General features: G+C 47.2%; 1 protein-coding gene across 1 annotated transcript; it reads right to left on the bottom strand.

Moving 5' to 3' along the window:
* Positions 1–1,644: 1,644 nt before the first annotated feature.
* Positions 1,645–10,227, bottom strand: SOST (sclerostin). Its single transcript, XM_074979011.1, has 2 exons — positions 9,964–10,227; positions 1,645–4,021 (listed from the first exon to the last, which is right to left on the bottom strand). The coding sequence occupies exons 1-2, from the start codon at positions 10,181–10,183 to the stop codon at positions 3,600–3,602; spliced, it is 642 nt and encodes a 213-aa protein (XP_074835112.1). The 5' UTR covers positions 10,184–10,227; the 3' UTR covers positions 1,645–3,599.
* Between the last annotated feature and the right edge of the window lie 12,422 nt (positions 10,228–22,649).

Here is a 22,649-nt window from a genome sequence, read left to right on the forward strand (position 1 = left end):
GCTTTTGATTGAAATCAAAAAAATGGCTCTTCTTGCTACCTTGGTTAACAACCCCTGCCCTAGAGTATGTCCATGCTACAGAGTTATTCCAGAATAAACTAATCCAGAATAATGCATCTACACTATAGGGAAGCACCAAAGTAAGCAAATTATTCTGAAATAGTTGGTCCACACACAATAGAGCCTAGTTTGGATTACAGCCCCTGGAAGCAGTGACTCTAGTCTGAAATACAAGGTGTACACCGCAGCTTTATTTTGAAATAAACTCTTATGGACTAGCTGATGTTGAAATAGCCCCATTCCCTGTCTACACATCCCCTATTTAAAATACCTGTTTTGAAATAGGCAGTATTCCTCATGGAATGAGCTTTACCAATCTCGAAATAAGCCAACTGCTATTTCAAAATTGTTTCAAAGTACTGGTTGCATTGTATAGACACTCGCAAAGTTATTTCGAAGTAACTGATGTGTTCACCTACTCCTAGGCCATGGTTACACTAGAAGCATCTGCCAACACGTTTCTCTTGGAAGAGATGTTCAAACCCGTTTGCCGACAACATGTGGCCACACACGCAAGCGGATTGGAAGAGCAATCCGCTCCATTGACAGAGAGCGACCAGACCGTGTGGCCTTCTCTTGACAGAACAGCAGAAGGGAAGTTCAACAAACAGGGCTGCCTGGTGAACCAGTCTGTCTGTCAACAGAAGGCCCCCCCAGAGCATCCACACAGCTTTTTTGTTGACAGACTCTGTCAACAAAGGTGCTGTTCCTCATGTGGGAGAGGCAGAAGGTTGTCGGTGAAAGTGCCGACTTCTGTCAACATGCTGTCGACAAAACGCACTTTGTGTGTGGCTGCTCCACCAGTTTTGCCAACAAAACTCTCTAGTGGAGCTGTGACCTAGGCCACCATGTGTAGAAGCCAATTCAGTAGCCTGCTGCTTTAGAAGAGGAGTGTCCTTGCCCAGCTGGACCCAGACCTTATTCTGTGTTGTGACTTATCTGAGGGCACTGACTGAGGATTCCCATCATGGTGCACTGGGTGGCACTGGAAGGAGCACCCACAAATGTTGATGCTTTTGGGAACTGAAGAATTTGCTTCCTAGGCTGCTTCTACACATGGCACCTCCCGTCGGAGAGGGGCGTGGTAATGAGGCAATCGAAGCAGGCTAATGAGGCGCTAAGGTGCATATTCAGTGCCTCATTGGCATAATGGAGACTGCACGAATTTCAAAGTGCAGACTTCAAATTGCAGATTGACAGTGTAGACAGGGGCAGCTTCGAAATAAGTGCTACACTTCAACCTTCCCTTACTCCCACAAAACTAGATCAGAGTAAGGGAATGTCAAAGTGTGGTACTTGTTTCAAAGCTGCTCCCATTTACACTGTCTGCTATTCACATGGTTGCTTTTATGCTAATGAGGCACTGAATATGCACATTAGCACCTTATTAGCGTGCTTCAAATTACGTCATTACCATGCCACCTCTGATGGGAGGTGGCCTGTGTAGAAGCAGCCTTAGATTGAGGGGTATATTGAACAGGTTGTTCGTAATGGACTTCACTGCAGCGCTGGGAACCAGATCCCAGTAACTTTGCATCAGGGTTTCTTTGCCCTGTGACTTCAAAATGAACACACGTCTTTTCTTTATTACTACTTTATTAACAATATCTTTAAAATCTGAAACAACAGGCTAACCTTTTGCAAGCAGTATTACTTCCCGTTCTCTACCAGAACAAAACAAAACCTTTGCATAAATAATTTACATGAGAAAATAAATACATAATTCACTCTTTGAAACACTAGCTTTCACATTTAGATTCTGGTTCCACTTAAAATAGTTGCAAAATCTACCCAAGTGGTAAACTCACATCTTAGAAAAATTTTATGTCAACTCTACACAGAAAAATGGGACAGCAAGGAATGATTTTCCATCCTGACTTCAGATGATGTGATGCTACAGTCTGCAGTCTTACAGCATATGTACAGCAGTTGAATATTAACTTTCCAATAATACTCTTTAATGTAAAAACGCAAACACATGTATGAATGGTGTGAAGCTATTTAAAAGGAAAGACACTGTCAAATGGAACTGTCCATAGCCAAGACTTTGCAGAAGGAATTCACCGTTTTTTAAATTAGCTTAGGCTCACGCCACTGTCGATCCTTACGCTCAGAACCTGCCATGCCCAGGCTAACACAACAGCACATAGGGTCAGATGGTCCAAACTTTGCAGAACAGAGACCATAGGAAGCTAAGATCTCAGCTCGGAGGCTAAAGTCAATTTGCTTTTTTGGAGGAGTGAGGCAAATACTCAGCGTTCTTCCTGTTGGCCTTCGCTATAAAATTACTTAGCTGTGTTAGAAGGAGCTGGAAAATATATCTATGTCCTGCCATCTGTCTGTTTAAAGGATGGACATCATAGCATTGTGGGATTTGGAAGTCGGTCTCCATGTGGCCGTCTGCCTCACTCTCCAGGATCTGAGCAGGGTTGGTTGCAGTATCTCAAAGTCATTTGTGATGGTGTCAAAGCTCAACGTTAAATCTGTTGACTCTTGTACTATAAGGCCAGGTCTTGCACTAGACATTAAAGTCGATTGTAGCTACGCAATTCTAGCTATGGCAATTGCGTAGCTACAATTAACTTAACTACAATTAACTCACCTGGCTGTCCTCACAAAGGGAGGTCGACGGAAGAGACTCGCCGACAGAGCTCCCTTATGCCGCATGATATTGAAAAGTGCAGGGATTGACTGCCAACCCAGACAGTTCAGTTTCGCACATCCCTACCAGGTGTGTGAAATTGAACTCTAGAAGATCAACCTTGACTGTGTCGATATTCGGGGTCATGAACCCTAAGAGTGAAGATATGGAATGGCTCAGATTCACAATTCACATTTCTACTTGCCCTTTCTACTTGGGCAGGAAGAAATCTGGCAGGACGTTTCTTCTCTAAAAATTTGACTTGATTCATGAAAACATTTAATTCTCCTTAGTCTGCTCTCGTTAACTCAGTCAAAGCTTGCTGGCTCTTCTGTTTCCCTGCTCTCCTTGATGTCCTGCCTGGCGTGTCTTAGAGATGGTTTCGAGGCTCTGTTCAGACAAAGTAAGGATAATGGCCTCTTGCAAAGCGTGCTCTATGGAACAATCACCATCATACCTTTGCTTCCTCTGCCTCCTTTAGTGTGCACACCACAAAACCCCACCACCAGTGTTCCCTGTAAGCTGAGCTCTTGGGCAACCACCCAGGAGCGATTCAGGTGCTGCCCAGATGATTAGCAGAGTGCCCACAATGGGCAGCATGCGTTTCTGTTGGTGGTGCACATTCACACATGAGTTGGGGCACACAACAAAATTTATTCCACCCAGGGATGGAAAAAATGAGAGGGAACACTGCCCACCAGCTCAGTTTCTCTCTTTCATCAGACCACAGCTGTTAGAATCGGATAGGTTATGACTACAAGAGCCCTGGACCTAGCATTGGAGGAGCAGTGGGATTCCACTGCATTCAGAACCTTACTCTGCAGCCTGTTTGTATCTGCCATTTGATGAAACGCAAAATATTCAGAGCTGCTGGGCTGTGCCTCTGAGAAGGCACCTGCTAATAGGCGTTTTCTAGTTCAGGCTGATTGGATTTGCTAGCCCTTGCTCTGGAGAGACGCGGCTTCTTGTTTTTCTGAGGCCTGATGGTTTCCCTCCCAAAGTCCTTCAGCTCAGACTGGTTGTGGTAGCGAGTGTAGCGCTTGCATTTACAGGCAGTGACCACTCGGATTTTGTAAGTCCGAGTGTCTTCCTCAGGGCAGGCCAGCTGGACGCGCTGCATGCGAGCATGCGCCGGAATGCAGCGGTAATCCAGGGCATTCTGGCGCCACCACTTTCCTCGGCCGATAGAGTTAGGGAGGAGGTGGGAGGGAACACACTGGCCTGAACAGACCAGCTCCTTTATGGGCTTGAAGCTGCGGCAGGGCCCATCTGTGATGTACCGGGTGAAACGCAGCTCCCTGCAGCTGAAATCTGAGGCATCTGCAAAGAAAAAAAACTTAGTTACAAGGCATCTCCATCCCTTCACATTCACTGAATCACGGAATAGTAGACTTGGAAGGGACCTCGAGAGGTCATCACATCCGAATAGGCAGCAGCACCATGCCTTTAGCCTCAGGCTGCAGCTGAAATCCACCACTGGGGCCTTTGAACCAGCCCATTTTTATCCAAAATTGTACGATTACAGAGCAGGCAGAGATGGTTAATCCAGTGAGCATCACCTGGAATTTTCAGGTAAACTTCTCTCCTACCCAGAAAGCTGCACACCAGGCAGGAGGAAGACTGGTACTGACAGAAAGAAACAACCACTTCTCTATCAGTCAGAAAAGAAACAGAGCTGCACCGTATCCTGCATTCAAACACCCCCCTACCAGAAGCACAGCAGACAGGGCCCTCCAGAGTGTCCACGTGGCTTTTTGGTAGACAGATTCTGTCAAGAAAGGCATTCTGCCTCATGGTGCAGAGGCAGAAGTATGTTGACATACTGCTGACAAAACTCATTTTGTATGTAGACGTTCCAAGAGATTTGTAGACAAAACCCTGGTAGACAAAACTCTACTGTAGACTTAGGGTCTGTGTATAAACAAGAGACTAAAACCGTGTAGGCAAGGTGTATCAGGGCAAAACGGGAACAGAAGTGAGCAAAAAAGGAACCAAAGGGGTTGTGCAGGATGCTGAGGCAGGACTCAGGACATTTCTACGGATTGGCCTCTCTGGGCAGGAATAAAGAAATGAGCTGTACTCATTTCCACCTGAGTGATTCTGGAGTAACAGCACTGGAGTGAATGGAGGTGATAAACAAGTTGCAGCTAGTTTGCTAGTGCCAAATTTTCCATTCTTAAGATAGCTACTATAGAAACTCTTTGTGCTTCTGAGCTACGTGTCCTTGAGTGGCTGGCTGAGCAGGAGCAGCCTAGGCCAGGGTTCAGATTTAAGGCCCCTTGACAGCTTTAATTTTGGGATAAGGTAAAGGCTTCTCTTTGGTGGTGGCCTTGACACCAACTCTGGAGGCTCCATTGGCCCACAATAGCAGGAGTCCAGAGCCGTGTTCCCTCTAAGATGAGCACTTGGGTGGCCACCTGGGAGAGATTCAGATGCCACCCAGCTGATCAGCAAAGCACCACAGCCTCCCACTGCCAGCAGCATGTGTTTCTATGGGTGGTGCACCTCCACATATTCCTTGGTTCATGTAACAAAATTTATTCTGCCCACAGATGAAAAGAATTAGCAGGAACCCTGGTCCCCACATCCTCTTCTGCACCTTGGTAAGTCCCTGTGTCAATAGAGACCAGCAGACTCAGCTTTTACCCCTTCCAAACAACCTTTGGGCTAAACGTCTTTTCTCCTTCACACTTGTTTAACTGCATTGGTCTCAATTGCTCACTCTGGATTTAAATTGGAGTGTGCAAGAACTAATCTTGGTCTGAAGTTTTGGTGAAAATGTAAATGAAAATTCTCATAGCCAAATTCTGCTGCACTGGTGCCACTCCACCTTCCTTCACCAGGCCTCGGTTCAAGGGGGCCCAACCCACGGCTCTCAAGCTGCATGCGGCCCTTTAATCAATGAAATGCAGCTCCTGCTTGGAGCCGCACATCCGGACTACAAGCACCGCTCTGTGCGTGCACCCCAGTGCCTGGAGGGAGAAGCGCATGGCTTCAGTGGCAGCTCTGGTGAGTCCCAAGCACTGGGTTAGAGCAGGGGTCACTCGGGGGGGGGTGCCTGGCACTGGGGGAGGGGGGAGGGTTGGGTTAGAGCAGGGGGCTGGGGATCCCAGGCTCTGGGGGAGGGGTTGGAGATAGGGTTATAGTGGGGAGCTGGGCATGCCAGGTGCGGGGAGGAGGGGAAAGGGGGTTGGGTTAAAGCAGGGAGCTGGGCTCCCAGGCTCTGGGGGAGGGGTTGGAGATAGGGTTATAGTGGGAAGCTGGACATGCCAGGTGCGGGGAGGAGGGGAAAGGGGGTTGGGTTAAAGCAGGGAGCTGGGCTCCCAGGCTCTGGGGGAGGGCATTAAGCCAGATATCATATATTTATTTTTATCTATTTTTCTATGTGAGAGAGAAAACTAAGTACATAGTAGGTGGCTCTTTACACTCTAGCCACAGCTATTTTGGCTCTTAGTCTCCATCTATTCAGCCACCTCTGGCTTAGCTCCTGCCTCTCAGAGAGCCCATTAATTCACCACTCATCTGGCATTCGAGACCTCCCCCTCACTATTTTAACCTCATATCACCCACGTCATTTCCTTCAGTCAGACAGCAGCACCTTCTGCTGAATTAGAACCCTCACCTGGCTTTTGCTTGTGCTTTAATAGATTGCCAGAGGCTACGGGAGCTGTAGTAAAGATGAGATTTTGTCTCTGAGGATTTAGGAAAGCAAAGCTCTTCCCAGTGAAATAATTGATGAGTTTCTCATCAGAACCTCGAAGAGCACCGTGTGCAAGAGGCTTTTGTTCAGTCCTTGCTCAATCAACGGGGCTTAGCTTTAATATATGCAAATTGATTGGGAAGACTGTTTAGCCAATAAGGTCTCAGACTTCAGCTATGTGAACACAATTTATTTCTCTGGTCTAAGCAAAAGCAACCCGCCCAGAACAAACTATAATTTAATGTGACACTGACTTACAGAGGTGTAAAAAGCAAAGAGAGTGCAACTATCATCCAGTCTGCTTGCTGTGGAAAAGGCACGTCTCCGCTAAGGCCAGCAACTTTTCTTAGTGATGTCATGTTTTTAGACACATGTTTCTCTTGATGAATTTTAAGGATATCTCCCCCCTGCTACAAACCAGCAGAGATCGGCTTTCTGGCTATATGTCCGTTCCGTGCGACTTAGGCCTTTGCACAAACTGCACAGTACACACACGAGGACTGTGTCTACACTTGCATTCCTCTTTCAAAAGACTCATGTCAATGAAGGAAATCAAGAATGCAAATGAGGTTCAGATTTACATACCCGGTGCCTCATTTGCATATTCTTCTTTCGAAAGAAGAAAAGTAGTGTAGACACGACTCTTTCAAAAGTAATCCCCATCTTCGAAAGACCCCCTTCTGCCCATTAAAAAAAGGGTGCTTTCAAACATGGGGTTTGCTTTCAAAAGATCCACATCTTCAAAAGAAGAATATGCAAATGGCTGGCAAATATGTAACTATGCACCTCATTTGCATTTTCAATTTCTCTCCTTTGCATGCCTCTTTCGAAAGAGGAATGCCAGCGTAGACACAGCCGAGTAGCCCCACTGCAGCAGGGAGGAATGTACAGATATGCAAATATAAATCTCACAGCTTCATATTTGGCCCATTCTAATGGCTGCACTTACCAGAGTCATCTTTTTTGGACTAGTATTGTAGTTAATGTGTTACTCCTGAGACCCTGTAGGATTCAGCCAGACAGGTTAATCTGACCTTTTACACAGATGCATTTTGTGAGCTTTTAAGAAATTAAGTTTTGACTTGGGTAGTCGTCATGCTGCAGACTCTGACCTTACGTTGCAGCTCAGCTTGGGGCACGACTGTGCTGTGAGACCCCTTGTACATCCCTGAGCCACGTGCTTCTGTCAACACAGATCCTTCTGTGTTACACATATGTGGTTCCCACACAGTGATGCTGGTCTCAGATAACCTCATTTCTGGTCAGGCCGTGTGATGCTAACTTTGAGTTCTATTCCTGCTAAAGACACTGATGCAGCTATACAAGTGCATGTCATTCCCTGAGGGAGCCTCCTGTCTCTTGGGTGGGGACAGGGTCATGCAATTAAAATCCCCCCCCCCCGAGTCTCAAGTGTTCCCTGCCCACCTGTGGCAGGAGCTATATTGTACAAGTCTAAGGCAGAGAGAGAGACACTCTCAACATTCAAACTTTCTTCCTACAGCAGGACAAATTCTACCCTCAAAGATGCTGGTTCTGTTGCTAGGTAGGGCAGCTGCTGCTGGCTCTGGGGAGGACCACTCCATAGGACTGTGGCAGGGCTGGGCTGGGAAGAGGGAATTGTGCCCTGTCTGATGCTGGGATGTTGTCAGAAGATCTGAATTTGTGCCCCTCCAAACAAGAAAAGGAGTGCTTGGGTAACCGCCCACTGGCAGATTCAAACCAGGGACCTCTTTGCAGGACCCTCTGCAGTTTGAGCTAAAAAGGCAGCTGGCTCTCGATTAAGTCTGCAAAGGAGACTCGGGGTTTCTCTCTGTTAGTGATCTAGGTGCCGCTGCATGGCCAGTGAACCTCACACAGTAGGTGTATTTTTAAACATATTTTCTTAGCTACAGGTTTGTGATAAGCTTGGGGTGTCGCCGCCCAGTTCTCAAAGCAGCATGTGTCACCATCCCAGAGACAGCAGTTACTCCACTGCCTGACAACCTGAGCACAGTGGCCAGGGACAGAAAGGACCCTGAATGAGACTGAATTCTCTTCTCCCCTTTAACCTCCCCTAGAGGAGGAGACCATTGTCTCCTCTATTTTTGTCCATGCATGTGCAGAATAAATTTTGCTATGTGCACCAAGGCATACACAGATGTGCACCACAAGGAGAAACACACGCTGCCAGCTGTGGGCGCTCTGCTAATCAGCTGGGCAGCATTTGATTCTCTCCTGGGTGGTCGCCCATGTGCTCAGCTTACAGGGAACACTGGAGAAGACCCTTCTAGGTGCAAGGAATGAGGCATGGTGGTTGTGGGAATTTAGCCCTGCATCTGCTGTGGGATTAAATATACATTTCAGTCCGTAAGGGGTCAGCCTGGCTCCTTTTGCCCACGTGCAATTCACTTTTAAACTCCTTTTCTTGGCCGTGCTGGGGGGCAGTTCCCCTGCTCATTCTCTGTGCCCTCCTCCAGCCCAAGAATTTGCTCTTCTGAGCCCCTGTGTGTGTGGGAGCTTCAGCAGAATTCCGCAGCACCTTGCCGAGGTTCTTTCAGGAAGTGTCTTGATATTGTTGGCTCTGTTTAATATTTCAGGCTGAACAGCGAGCCCCCAGAAGAATACATGCTACTCCCGCTGATCCTACTCTGTTGTGTATTCCCTCTGAGATCGCTTTGAACAGCTAATAATAAGTGCATGTTGCCTACTGGAGTTTGCCCATGAAAGCAGTTTTCTCTGGCACAGCCCAGAGCAGTCAAACCTCTGACCTAACAACCAGCCCTGGAGCATTCCTCTATATAAGCGTTTCTCAACCAGGGGAACGAGTACCCTTGGGGGTACATCAAGGTCTTCCAGGGGGTCCATTAATTTATCAAGATATTTGCCTAGTTTTACAACAGGCTACATAAAAAACACTAGCAAAGTCAGTACAATCTAAAAGTTCATTCAGACAATGACTTGTTTCTACAGCTTCATATGCCTCACCCTGAAATGTAATACGATATTTCTATTCCGATTCATTGATTTGATAAGACGGTAGAAAGTCAGCACGTTTTCAGTAGTCATCAGCTGTGATATTTTTAAAGTATTTTTTAAGTGACGTGTAACTTGGAGGGCTGCAAAACAAAGCTGACTCCTGAAAATGGGACAGTTATCTGGAAAGGTTGAACGACACTTGTTTCAAGACCTCAGATTACTTTAGGACTATGTTTCTGAAACTTAGGGGTATACAAGACCAGTCTGGGGGGTACTTATAATTTTTTTAAAAAGGGGTACTTTATAAAAAAAGATTGAGAAACACTGTTCTGTAGAATTAAGTAGCTGTGAAACTGTTAGATATAGGTAACAGCTTGTTTCCCTAATGGGTAATAATCATTATTACTTTCCTCTGTTTAAGAAATGCCATAGCAAACACTGGGAAGGACAAACAGGAGATGGATTTTGTTATCACTACCGCATTGTCAGTACTGCAGTTCATCCAGGTTCAGTTCATCACTCTATGCCCAATCACAGGAACAGAAATCCCTGCAGGAAGTTGTGTTGTCAGGTTCTCCGGCTGTAATACAACATTTATTTTTCTTACCGTTTGGATCCAGAGACTGCTGTGGCTGTCTTCCCCCATGTTTTGCCTGGTTCATTGTGTTGTTGTTGCTGTAAGTCTGCTCCACGGGTGTTTCGGTATTTTCAGGGAGCTCGGGGATGATTTCTGTAGCATCGTTTTTAAACACTTGCCACCCTTCTACCGAGCGGACGGCAGTTTGGATGAGGACACAGACAGAGCACACAGCCCAAGAGATCTGCATGGTGCCAGCCCAGAGATTCGCCTTTCAGCCCTCAGACAGTGACAAATCCCAGGCAAAGGCAAATTATTCTCCTTTTTTAAACCCCTCTTAGAACCAAACCAGCCAATGACTTCACAAAGTGGGAAGGGCCAGACAACTCATTCATCCCAGATCCGTCACTGAAGGCCAGCAGTGACACAGGGAGGCGGGTAGCTTCTCCAAAACATGTTACAACTTTTAGACACACTTAAAACTAGTCCCTTGCTTCATTCTTCTGCCAGGCACCCATGGCAACTGATCAGCCAAATCAACCTGATCGGCCTGCAGCTCTTCCAGGGCCTCACATGTTTTCACTATAAGAAAGTGCTTCTCTTTCCATATTTGTTTCTATGGCGCCTGCTTTTTCCCACCATTTTCAGACTAGGGTCCCCAATAACTTCTCCTAGAATAATGTGTCTGGGATTTTTTGAAATTTTTAAGCTATAAACAGTGGATGCCTTATTTCAATATTGGTAAACCTTTCGGCCATGGCTACACTGTCCCTCCCTTTCAGAAGGTGCATGGAAATTATGGCCGCTCGAAAATGCAAATGAGGCACTGATATGACTATTCAGCACCTCATTTACATAACGGCAGCCACCCAGCTCAGCAAAAGTGCTGATTTTTGAAATAGAAATAGCCAAGTAGCCAGGATTCCTTTGAAAGCACCCTTTTTCCCTTCAGCACCTCAGCTGCATTTTTGAATGGCCATAATTTACATGCCCCTTCCAAAAGGGAGAGGCCATGTAACCACAGCCTAGTGTACGAGGAATAGTGAAATAGCATTTTGAAATATGTGTTGTTTAGAAAGGCATCAGAGTTGTTTTCGAAATAAGGCATAGTGCAGCCAGTGGCTCTATTTCGAAATAGATTCTAGTGTGTGTAGATGTTCTATTTCAGAATAAGCTCCTCTGGAATCGTCTATTCAGGGATAACTGCTATGTAGACATAGCCCTTGACGGGATGTTTCTTGCTTATATTTGGGTTGATTATGCATTTGTGGACACATTGCCTTCTGATATGGGCATTTGGTGTCAGTATCACCGCATGAGTGTTGCTGACTTTAGATCCAAGAAAGCGAGGAAAGTGTTTAAAAGCCAGGGTCGTCTGTGGCTCAGGGTTGATGGAAGATCGTCTGGTTAAGGCAGGGTTGAGCAAACTTTTTATGTCAGGCCCCACTTTTCAATCCCTGAAGTTAGCAGGTGCTCCCCCAACCTGTCTAATGGCATCCAAACCAGTGGAAATTTCGGTTATGTTCATGTGAAAATTAAAAAAAAAACAACAAAACACCCTTTCAGCATGTCAGAAAATAAGTAGGAAAGACGTAAAAACATTATGAGTCGGTATAGAAATGTGAACACACCCACCTAACATTTCTAACAAGTTGAATGTGCCTGAAACCCAGCAGCTGATTGGGCTGTGCACCACCCCACCCCCTTAAATTTCATGTCCTCCCCTGGGGGCCATCCCCCCTACTTTGTGCACCCTGGGTTTAAGGCACTGGTTGGAAATACAGGAGAATTCCAGCCCCCACCTGTGGTGCAGTTACATCACTTTTATGCTTCAGTTCTTCATCTGCAAACAAGCACACTTCCCTCTTGCAGACATATGTGGCTGTTTGAGAGGTGCTTAGCCGTGGTCATGAGACACCAGAGCTCTTTGCTGCAAGCCAACAGCTGTGTGGGGAAGCCTGATTGTGTAGCACATTCCCTGTCTGTTGCAGACTTTGTTCCTAAATCAACTCAGCTTTATGAATCTATTTCATTTGTTACAGCTGCAAAGGGCCTAACTGCACACCACTCTTTACTGTAAAGTGACAGCAACAGACCCAGGTTGCCAGTACTAGGGATAGAACCTGCAAGCATAGGGGCTAAAGCCCTGCACTCTACTACATGAGCTAAACACCAGCTAGCTGTGAGCAGAGGCTGCACAGCAGAGACTTCACTCACCCCAGCTGAGGTCTCAGTACCTCTAGGTGCTACACATTGTTGTTCATATAATCCAACTGCATTAACTTCTGTCCTACCTACTCAACAGCCAAAACAGGTGGCTCTCCCTGTCTCTCCCCACTGACTTAGGGGTTGAATTCCACTCTGACAGTCCACTTAGCCTAACAAGGCAAACAGGTGTTGCTGAAGTTAATACATCAAACATTGGGGGCAAATTCATCCCTGGTGTAACCTCCCTAAAAATAATGGAGTCATAACAGGATGAATTGGAATGGGCACACATAGACAATATATACACATGTATAGGTCAGATTTTACTGTGGTAATGAGGTGGATGGGTTTTTAAAAAGTGCATTTATGATATATTTCTGTTTTCGTGGTGGCAATCCACATCACATCTCATACAGCTGGAGAAGACCTTGGAAGGTCATGGTGTCCAGTCCCCTGCCCTCTTGGCAGGGCCAAGCACTGTCGCCTCCTCTCTTTTTTTTTTTTTGCCCCAGATCCCCAAATGCCCCCTTCAAGCATTGAGCTCACAACCCAGAGTTTAGCAGGCCAATGCTTGAAGTGCTGAGCTATCCCCCTCTCTCATTCAGCTTCTGCTGGAGTTTCTTTCTCACCCAAAGTTCTGCAAGACTTCCAGGTCTTGTTCACAGAGAGGTCATCATGTTAGTCTGGATCTTCACAAAAAAAAAAAGAGGCAGCACTTTAAAGGCTAACAAAATAATGGTTTTGATGATGAGCTTTCGTGGAGCAGAGCCACTTCTTCAGATCTGGAATTTCTCACTCAGAGACTCTTTCCGTTCTTTCCCAAGTAGCCCTTTGAGAATCTAAAAGCAGGAGCTTCTAATGTTGCAGGCAACCCCTCTTCCTTAACATCTCCTTTGCCCATCCACCATCTCTCTGTTTGCCTTCTGTGCAAGTGGAGGGATGCCACATAAGTTTCCTTGTTTCCTTCCAACATGAAACTTTTTGTGCAGCACTCATCTGAAAACCATTCATTCACAGGAAGGGTCACCAACCATTTCTTTGAAGAGTTACATAAACATTCCAGAACCATTGTTTCCTTTCCCTCTGTGGACACAGAATCTGCTCTGAATCTCGTCCATTAATAACTTCCTCTAATATTCCATGCAATGACTGCTGAACCCTGAGACACACAGCCACCCCACGCACCGAGTCCTTTGAAAGGCAGGTGTTTTTCCAGATGCCATTTTTCCTTAGGGCAATGCAGGTTGCAGATGGGCAGATGCAAATGGATTCTGCACAACTGACAGGTTGGCTATAACTTTCTGTACACATTATAAGAGAACAACAAGAAGACCTGGGGCACCTTAGAAACTAACAGATATTTTGGAGCATAAGCTTTCGTGGGCAAAGACCCTCTTCATCAGATGCGTGAGTGGGGGGTGTGGCTTCCAAAGGAGTATTTAAAGAGTGGAGTCCCAGTAAAAGGGAGGGCCAGAGCTGACAAGGTCTATTCAGCAAGGTGGAAATGGTGCAGTGTCACAGAATCACAGAATCATAGGCCTGGAAGGGACCTCAGGAGGTCATCTAGTCCAGCCCCTGCTTCAAGCAGGATCAACCCCTACTAAGTCATCCCATCCAGGACCTTGTCCAGCCAGGACTTAAAAACCTCAAGGGGTGGAGAATCCACCACCTCTCTAGGCAACGCATTCCAATGCTTTACCACCCGCCTGGTGAAGAAGATTTTCCTAATATTTAACCTACACCTTTCCCTCCTCAACTTCTGCCCATTACTCCTTGTTCTGCCATCTGACACCACTGAGAACAGTTTCTCCCCCTCTTCTTTAGAGCTCCCCTTCAGGAAGTTGAAGGCTGCTATTAAATCACCCCTCAGTCTTCTCTTCTATAAACTAAACAAGCCCAAATCCCTCAGCCTGTCCTCATAGGTCTTGTGCTCCAGACCCTTACTCATTTTTGTTGCCCTTCACTGAACCTGCTCTAGCAAATCCACATCCTTTTTATACTGGAGGACCCAAAACTGGACACAATATTCCAGATGTGGCCTCACCAGTGCCGAATAAAGAGGAATAACTACTTCTCTAGATTTGCTCAAAATGCTCCTCCTAATGCACCCCAGTATGCTGTTAGCTTTCTTGGCTACAAGGGCACACTGTTCACTCATATCCAGCCTTTCATCCATCATAACCCCTAGGTCCCTTTCCATCATACTGCTGCTGAGCAATAGTACTTATCAAAAGAGGAAAAAACAAGTCAGATCAGACGGGGATGTGGGGCCATTGTCACAGTCTAACGGGGAGATATTAGCACCCAGGGCAGAGAAGCTGCTTTTGTAAGGGGCGAGCCACTCCCAGTTTGTGTTTAATCCTTGGTTGAAGGAGTCAAATTTGCAAATAAACTGCAGTTCAGAGATTTCTCTTTCTATACAGACTAACACAGCTATCTCACTGATACTCGTATGCATCATAAAGTCTCCATTTGTATCGTTCATTGATTTCTGAAGGCACACTGCATGATGGGTTATTCCACTTACCACCACTGGGCTGAAAGGTGGCAAAAGAAATCGACAAGTACGTGGAAAAAAGCTGCATTAGTGGCTATCAGCCTTGTTGGCAAGGACACAACCCCATGTGCCAGGAGTCTTTAACTGCTGACTGCCAGGGATTGGGACTGGCGGACAGGAGATGGATTTAGCTTGTTCTGTCCATTCTCTCTGAGTAGCCGCTGTTGGGAAACAGGCTACTGGGCTAGATGGGCCATTGGTCTGACCCAGGCTGGTCATTCTTAGGTTTGAGTGCATGTCCCAGCCATGTTGCACAGTAGATTAGAGTTATAGGAAAGCCAGTTCCTGTATCCAGCACCACTTTACAGAACTCTGGCACCCTGGCAGGAGACATTCTAGAAAACAGGGTTAGGCCTGGCACAAAAGTGATCTTTGAACGTGCCATGTGAGAACAATGCTTCTGAATATTTCCATCTTCGGCAGCAAAGCACCCCTCTGCACCGGGCTGGGACACTCTTTCACTGTCGATGTACAAGAAAGAGTGCCACAGTGTTAATTCCCAATCCACCTTTCAGCAGTTCCCAGGACATCTCCAACCTGCGTACTAACCCAGTCTACCCCTTCATGTCTTAGGTGCTTTGATTGGGTCAGAGAAGATAGATGGACTGAGCAGGAGGTGTTCATCAACGAGAATTAATACTGATCATCCTAGAGCTGTTTCCACGCACTCACAACTCTGTGTAACTATCTCCAGAATTGCGCTTTGCTTTGTATTGAGGTTGCCTGCCTGCTAGCTGCCTTTTGTACAGTATGGCAGTGTCTTCACCGACTCAGATGGATAGCTACGTTAGTCTGCATTTTTGCAAAGCAACACAAGCAGTCCTGTAGCATCTTACAGACTAACAATTTTATTTATTAGGTAATGAGCATTAGCATGAAAGCTGACAGCATGTTTCTCCATGGGTGGTGCACATCTGCACATGTTTTGGCACACATAAAATTTATTATGCACATACACGGAAAAAGTTAGAGGGAACCTAGCTAGAGGGCAGTATTAAGTATACAAGACAACCATCTTTGATAACACAACGCTACTCTGTGAGCGGAAAGAGAAGTGCTGCCCGTTCAGCCCTACGGGGATGTGCATGCTGGGACGGGGAACAAGCTAGCATTCCATTCTCGGAGGGTGCAGCTGTCTAGACTGACCCCCACATCCTGTTACCCTGTGGTCCCTGCTGCTGTTGTTTAGAAGCCTAGGGCTGCATTATGTAGACACATATATGTAAAAATAGCTTCCGAAAACAAACCTGTTCTGTGTAACAGCTGGTGTTCCGTGGAATGGCTGGAGTGGGAGAAATACCTGGTGAAGGCAGGCATTCTGGCTGTCAGCTATGTGTGCATTTGAGCTCTGCGGTGAATTATGGCTCACGATTTACAAGCTCTCGAGGCTTTCAGTTCCCCAGAAGCTCACAGGGTGGGGTGAGGGGAGGCATTCCCCTGCTCCTTTTTCCTCTGCAGATGCTGCTAAACCCACCCGGCATTCATTTCTGGTGCATAAATCTTCTTCTGCAAAGCCAGGTATGGTCTTTGAAAGCCTGGCACTTGTGCTTTCAAAATGTCCCAGCGGAAGGGAGGGGCTGCAGGTGGGAGGAGTGGCTCCCTAGCGTCTTACTAGGCCAGCTCTGCCCCTCCGCTTTAATGAATGTCTTTGTTCTCCCATAAGAAGATAGATATACAGCACCCATTGGAAAACACCTCAGAGCTCAGCTGTGAGAGTCCTGGGGATGTTGCATGGTAGGAACAGGCGGCAAGTGGTCAGGGCAGGGTTCCCTGTGTGATGGTAGCTTTGAGCTGGGGAGAAACCAAACCCATAGGACTGACAGCACGACAAAGGTACCTTGACCCAGGCCAAGAGCAACATATCTTGGACCAATGGTTCCAATAAGCTGATCGCTTGGATGGCTGCCCAGGAGAGTTTCAGGTGCTGCCCAGCTGATTAGCAGAGCGCCCATAGCTGGCAATGTGTTTCTATTGGTGGTGCACCTCTGCACAGGCCTCATTGCACATAACAAAATTTATTCTGCCCATGGGTGGAAAAAATTAGAGAAAACGGTGCTCAGGACCTAATAAATTTTAGTCTCTAAAGTGTCCCAGGACTGCTTGTTTTTTGTGAAGTGACAGACTAACACGGCTATGCCCATGAGGCATTTAAATGTGTTTATTAATGTAGATATAGGGTTGGAAGCATCACTGGGCAAGCCAAAGTGGGTTGTCTGTATAAGAGGGTAAAATACAAGACAACAGCATCAGCTGGTGAGGAGAGGCATTTATGAGGCCAGCTGAGGAGGAATGATGGGGTTAGGGCGCCATCTGGTGGGATGTTGCAGGCTTGGCTCCCACAGACTAAACAAAACAAAAAGCAGTTAAGTAGCACTTTAAAGCCTAGCAAAATAGTTTATTAAGTGAGCTTTCGTGGGACAGACCCACTTCTTCAGACCATAGCCAGACCAGAACAGACTCAATATTTAAGGCATGGAAGTTAAATATAGAACTTTGTCAACTTTGCTTACTGTCTTTGGTTTTTGATGACTGTTTCGCCAGATTTTTCGATCCCCAGCCCACTCTTTCGAAGGCGGGCGGCTGCGTGGACACTCTTTATCGAAAGAGCAGATTGATTGTTTGATCCTCTTTTTTGTGTGCGGACGCGCTCTTCCGAAGGACAATTTTTTGGACGAGATCTTCCAAAAGAACTTCTTTTGAAACATTGCTGTGGTGTAGGCATAGCCTAAAAGACTGTCTCTTTTTACTGTGGGTAGGGCACCCCAGAGAGCTTGCTTATTTAGTTGTTTTCAGGTAGCACGTGTAGGCGTACGGCTGGGTAAATGGCTGCTGTATAAATAAAATGCTATAATTATTAATCATCTCTGTCCCTTGGGTTAATTAGCTGTTCAGTTTGTGCACTCTTTCTTAGCTGCTCGTTATTCTATAACCAAGAGGTCAGGTCCTTCCTGCAGAGCCAGTTCTCGTTCTGACTGCTGGTCCGATTTTGCCCTACGCATTTCAAAAATCTTCTCACATTTGGAAAGGAAGAGCTGACTCCAAACCTTGGAAACATCACCATCGTGTCTCTTGATGGAGCCCCTGTACCACCTTTATGCCTCCGTTAAAAGCGAGCCAGCCTCTCTAATTACTGCAGTTCTCTGTGCCACCCCTGAAACTGCACTCAGACAACATGACTGAGATCCCGCCCTTTGGTGGATCGACTTCTGTTGGTGAAAGCAGAGGTGAGACGTAGAGGGTGCACAGCACCACACCATGTCTGATGAGCGTGGGGGCAGTCCTGCCCCTCCTGCCAAGTGGCATAGCCCATGAAGTGTAAGCTTCCAAGCTCACACTACAACTAGGCTGCACCACTCCAGAGGAAGTGGGGAGGGAACTGCTCTACACTCACCAGAAGCAGTGGGGCACTTCTGCAGGAAAAGACGAGTGAGGGGGAGGGCCAGGGTGGAGCAGGACAGGAGGGGACGAGCAGGAGTGCGAGTGAGAAAGGCAGGGGTGGGGAGGAGGCAGGTGGCCGGTGGACCCTCCCATGGAATCACCACACCAGCCGCCTCTGGGTGAAAACTTTTAAGCTTACACAGAATTCTTCTTTGGGTGTGGAACAGTGAAATATGGGGTGGAACTGACCGGATTGCAATGGGCAATGGGAGGTGGAATGAATTTTGATACATGAGTACACCAGGTCACGAGCCTGCTCCTACAACACAGGGCAACACGAGACCGTGAATGTCAGCAATAGAGGGCCTGTCCATAAATCAGGAATAAACTCATTGAGAGGAAATAGAAAGAAACTCATTGTGCGTGGCTGACAGATCATGGCAGGCCATCAACCGTCAATCACTTTCAATTTAATTCTTCAATGTAACCTCAAAAAGCCAACCCATAGTTACTTACCTTATTGATTTCTCTGATAGGAACAGGAATTCTCCATCTCCCTGTCCAGCTAATTGCTATTTAATGCGCCCTGGGCTTTGGGGCTGTATTGAGCTGAAAAAAAATAGGAAAGAAAGAAAGAAACCCTGTAAATGTTTCTTTTAGACAAACGGGGGAAAGGCGAATCAGAGTTGCCTGGGTTTGTGTCTTGAGCTAATATTCCAGGGCACTTAAAACTCTTTTTCTTGAAGTGGATATGCCAGATAAACAGGCCCGCCAACAGGGGGAGGCAAAGGGTGGAGCTCGCCCCTGGGCTCAGCATTTCAAAAAGGCCCAGAGCTCCAGCCACTGTTACTGTGGCAGTGGTGGCAGCCACTTTTGAAGGTCTGAGGCAGCACTGCATGCAGCTTTAATGCAGGGAGCGAGCCCTGCAGTCTGGGCAGAACAGTGGGCTGAATACCCTAGGCCAGACCTCTTCTGTCCCTGACCCCGCCAAGTTGTGGGGTGGGGGGCATGCCATTGGAAAAACCATTACGTTGATAGGCTGTGTCTAAGCTGGGGAGTGTCTATGCTCATAAAGCCTTCTGTCGACATAGTCTCGACAGAACTCTGCTTCTGCCTCGACAGAGGCATAACTCTCTGGCCGTGTCTACACTTACAAAAAATCTTTGAAATGGCCGTGCTAATGGCCAAATTGAAGCATACTAGTGAGGCGCTGAAATGAATAATCAGCACCTCATTAGCATGCCGCTGGCTGCGGCACTTCAAAAGTGCCACATTTTGCTCGCGTGTGGCTCAGCTAAACGGGGGTCCTTTTCGAAAGGACACTATAAACATCAAAAAAAATCCTTATTCCTATCAGACTCCAGAAGATTGCTGAGAGGGTGTACCCCGAATCGCAGTGCAGAGCCCGTGCAGAGAGGTCTACCGTTGACCGTTGAGTATTGTGTGCAGATGTGGTCTCCTCACCTCAAAAAAGATATATTGGCATTAGAAAAGGTTCAGAAAAGGGCAACTAAGATGATTAGGGGCTTGGAACGGGTCCCATATGGGGAGAGGCTAGAGAGACTGGGACTTTTCAGTTTGGAAAAGAGGCGATTGAGGGGTGATATGATAGAGGTATATAAAATCATGAATGGTGTGGAGAAAGTGAACATAGAAAAATTATTTACCTTTTCCCATAATACAAGAACTAGGGGACACCAAATGAAATTGATGGGTAGTAGGTTCAAAACTAATAAAAGGAAATTTTTCTTCACACAGCGCACAGTCAACCTGTGGAACTCCTTGCCCGAGGAGGCTGTGAAGGCCAGGACTCTATTAGGGTTTAAAAAAGAGCTTGATAAATTTTTGCAGGTTAGGTCCATAAATGGCTATTAGCTGGGGTAAAGTATGGTGCCCCAGCCTTCAGAACAAGGGCAGGAGATGGATGGCAGGAGATAAATCACTTGATCATTGTCTTCTGTTCTCCTTCTCTGGGGCACCTGGCATTGGCCACCGTCGGCAGACGGGATGCTGGGCTGGATGGACCTTTGGTCTGACCCAGTATGGCCATTCTTATGTTCTTATGTTCTTATGACATGGTCTTCTCTCTAAGGCAGCTGCAGGAGAAGTGCAGGCAGCAGAGAAAGCCACTCTACATAGCCTTCATCGACCTGACCAAGGCCTTTGACTTGGTCAGCAGGGATGGTCTGTTCAAACTGCTCCACAAGATAGGCTGTCCTCCACGGTTACTCAAGATGATCCAGTCGTTCCACGAAGACATGAGAGGAACCATCCAATATGACGGCGCATTATCGGATGCTTTCAGAATCAGGAGCGGCGTCAAACAAGGATGAATGCTTGCTCCAACGTTGTTCGGGATCTTCTTCACACTCCTCCTGAAGCATGCCTTTGGATCTTCAACAGAGGGCATCTTGCTGCACACAAGATCTGATGGGAAACTGTTTAACCTTGCAAGGCTGAAAGCTAAGTCTAAGGTGCAGGAAGTCCTCATCAGAGATATGCTGTTCGCAGACGATGATGCTGTAGTGTCTCACGCAGAAGACCAGCTTCGAAAACTGCGGGATCAGTTCTCCAAAGCATGCAAGGACTTTGGGCTTACCATCAGCCTAAAGAAGACAAACGTACTTGGTCAGGATGTTGCTGAATCCCCATCAATCAGCACTGACAACTATACGTTAGAAGTCGTCCAGGAGTTTGTTTACCTTGGGTCCACCATCACTGACACCCTGTCATTGGAGACTGAGCTAAATAGGAGGATCGGAAAAGCAGCCACAACTCTGTCCAGACTCACCAAGAGAGCGTGGAATAACAACAAGCTGTACACTCACACCAAAATGCAAGTCTACAGAGCCTGCATCCTCAGCACCCTCCTTTATGGCAGCGAGACTTGGACCCTGTATGCCCGCCAGGAAAAGAGGCTGAACTTGCGCTTGCCTCAGGCGCATCCTTGGAATATCATGGAAGGACAGAGTGACCAACACCGCCGTCCTCGAGCAAGCTGGAATCCCAGCCGTGCACACCCTCCTCAGGCAGCGTCAGCTCCGCTGGCTTGGCCACGTCCACCGGATGAATGATGGAAGGATTCCAAAAGACATCCTGTATGGTGAGCTAGCCTCTGGCAAAAGACCTCCCGGATGCCCCCAGTTGTGCTACAAAGATGTCTGGAGAAGCGAGCGCACAGAAAGCACACTAAGGACTTGCCAGACACCCACCACATCTGCAAGGGATGCAGCAAGGACTGTCACTCTCGTGTGGGTCTTCATAGTCACAATAGACGCTGTAAATGAAGTCCTCAATTGAAACTTTAAAGGGCGCGATCCATAGTCTATACAGACTGAAGGATGCCTACTATCAGCTGTGGACAGAGTACTATCGACACAAGTGCAGTGTAGAAACTTCTGTAGACAGAGAGGGCTTCGGATTGCCGGGCAGCCCTGTTCGCAGATCTGACATCCCGCTTTCTGTCACCAAAGGGCAATGCAGCCTGGCATCTCTCTGTCGACAGAGCAAGTTGCGTGATGCAGCGATCTGTCGATGTTCCATCGAGGTTTCTCTGTCGACAGATGCGTCCAGTGCAGACATAGCCAGAGGCTCAGAGGAGTAGCTGTGTTAGTACTTTAACAAAACAAAAAACAAGGAGTCCTGTAGCACCCTGAAGACTAAAAATTTTATGTATTAGGAAATGTGGTATAGTGGGAGATGGCGGGCGGGGGGCGGTTCACAGAGGGTGTGGGGTTCCTGCTGAGAGTAACCTAAGTGACACAGCTGTTCTGCAGACAAAGCGGGAGGTGGAGCCTGAGGGGTCTGATTTGGAAAGCAGTCGGTCTGGGAGGAGAGAGAGACAAAGACCTGGCCCCTGGCGGAGCCTTTTAAAATACCAAAAACGTACCTTCTCTGTGTCTGTGGCAGACTTCTTGCTTCAGTACTCGGTGCTCACTGTGCAGCTTCAGCCACTGGTTATAGAGGTTTTTGCCCCTCTCTGGCCTGGTGGCAATTCTTTGAGGGAGCAAGTGATGGGGAGCATGAACCAGGTGTGAATGCAAACGGGGAGACCTTTTCTGAAGTCCCCATATGACACTGGATTCTTCAGGACTGGGTCAGTGTCCCTGGACAAGCCCTCTGCCCTCCTAGCAAACATCAAGCAACAGACCCTCACAGGGCAGCCCATCTGGCTCAGGAACATGAGCCCCATTTCAAAGATGGGGCAACAGAAGCACACAGTGGGTGGTGAAGCCTTGCCCAAGTTCACCCCACCCCCATATCTGGCTCATTGGACCTACACACCTGGGCTTTAACCACTAGGCAGCACTTCCTGCTCATATTAGCTACGTCTACATGTGAAGCCTACATCGAAGTAGTTTATTTCAACATCGACGTTGTGCAGCACCACATCGAAATAGGCACTGCGAGGGAACGTCTACATGCCAAAGTAGCACACATAGAAATAAGGGTGCCAGGAACAGCTGCAGACAGGGTCACAGGGCGGACTCAACAGCAAGCCACTCCCTTAAAGGGCCCCTCCCAGACACAGTTGCGCTAAACAACACAAGATCCACAGAGCCGACAACTGGTT

Source organism: Carettochelys insculpta, chromosome 28 (assembly GCF_033958435.1).
Source record: "Carettochelys insculpta isolate YL-2023 chromosome 28, ASM3395843v1, whole genome shotgun sequence".
Taxonomy (NCBI): Eukaryota; Metazoa; Chordata; order Testudines; family Carettochelyidae; genus Carettochelys; species Carettochelys insculpta.

Coding starts and splice junctions, on each gene's coding strand:
- SOST (XM_074979011.1), bottom strand. CDS start 10,183: ATGCAGATCTCTTGGGCTGTGTGCTCTGTCTGTGTCCTCATCCAAACT. Junction 4,022..9,963: donor GCAGTCTCTGGATCCAAACG/GTAAGAAAAATA, acceptor TTTTCTTTGCAG/ATGCCTCAGATTTCAGCTGC.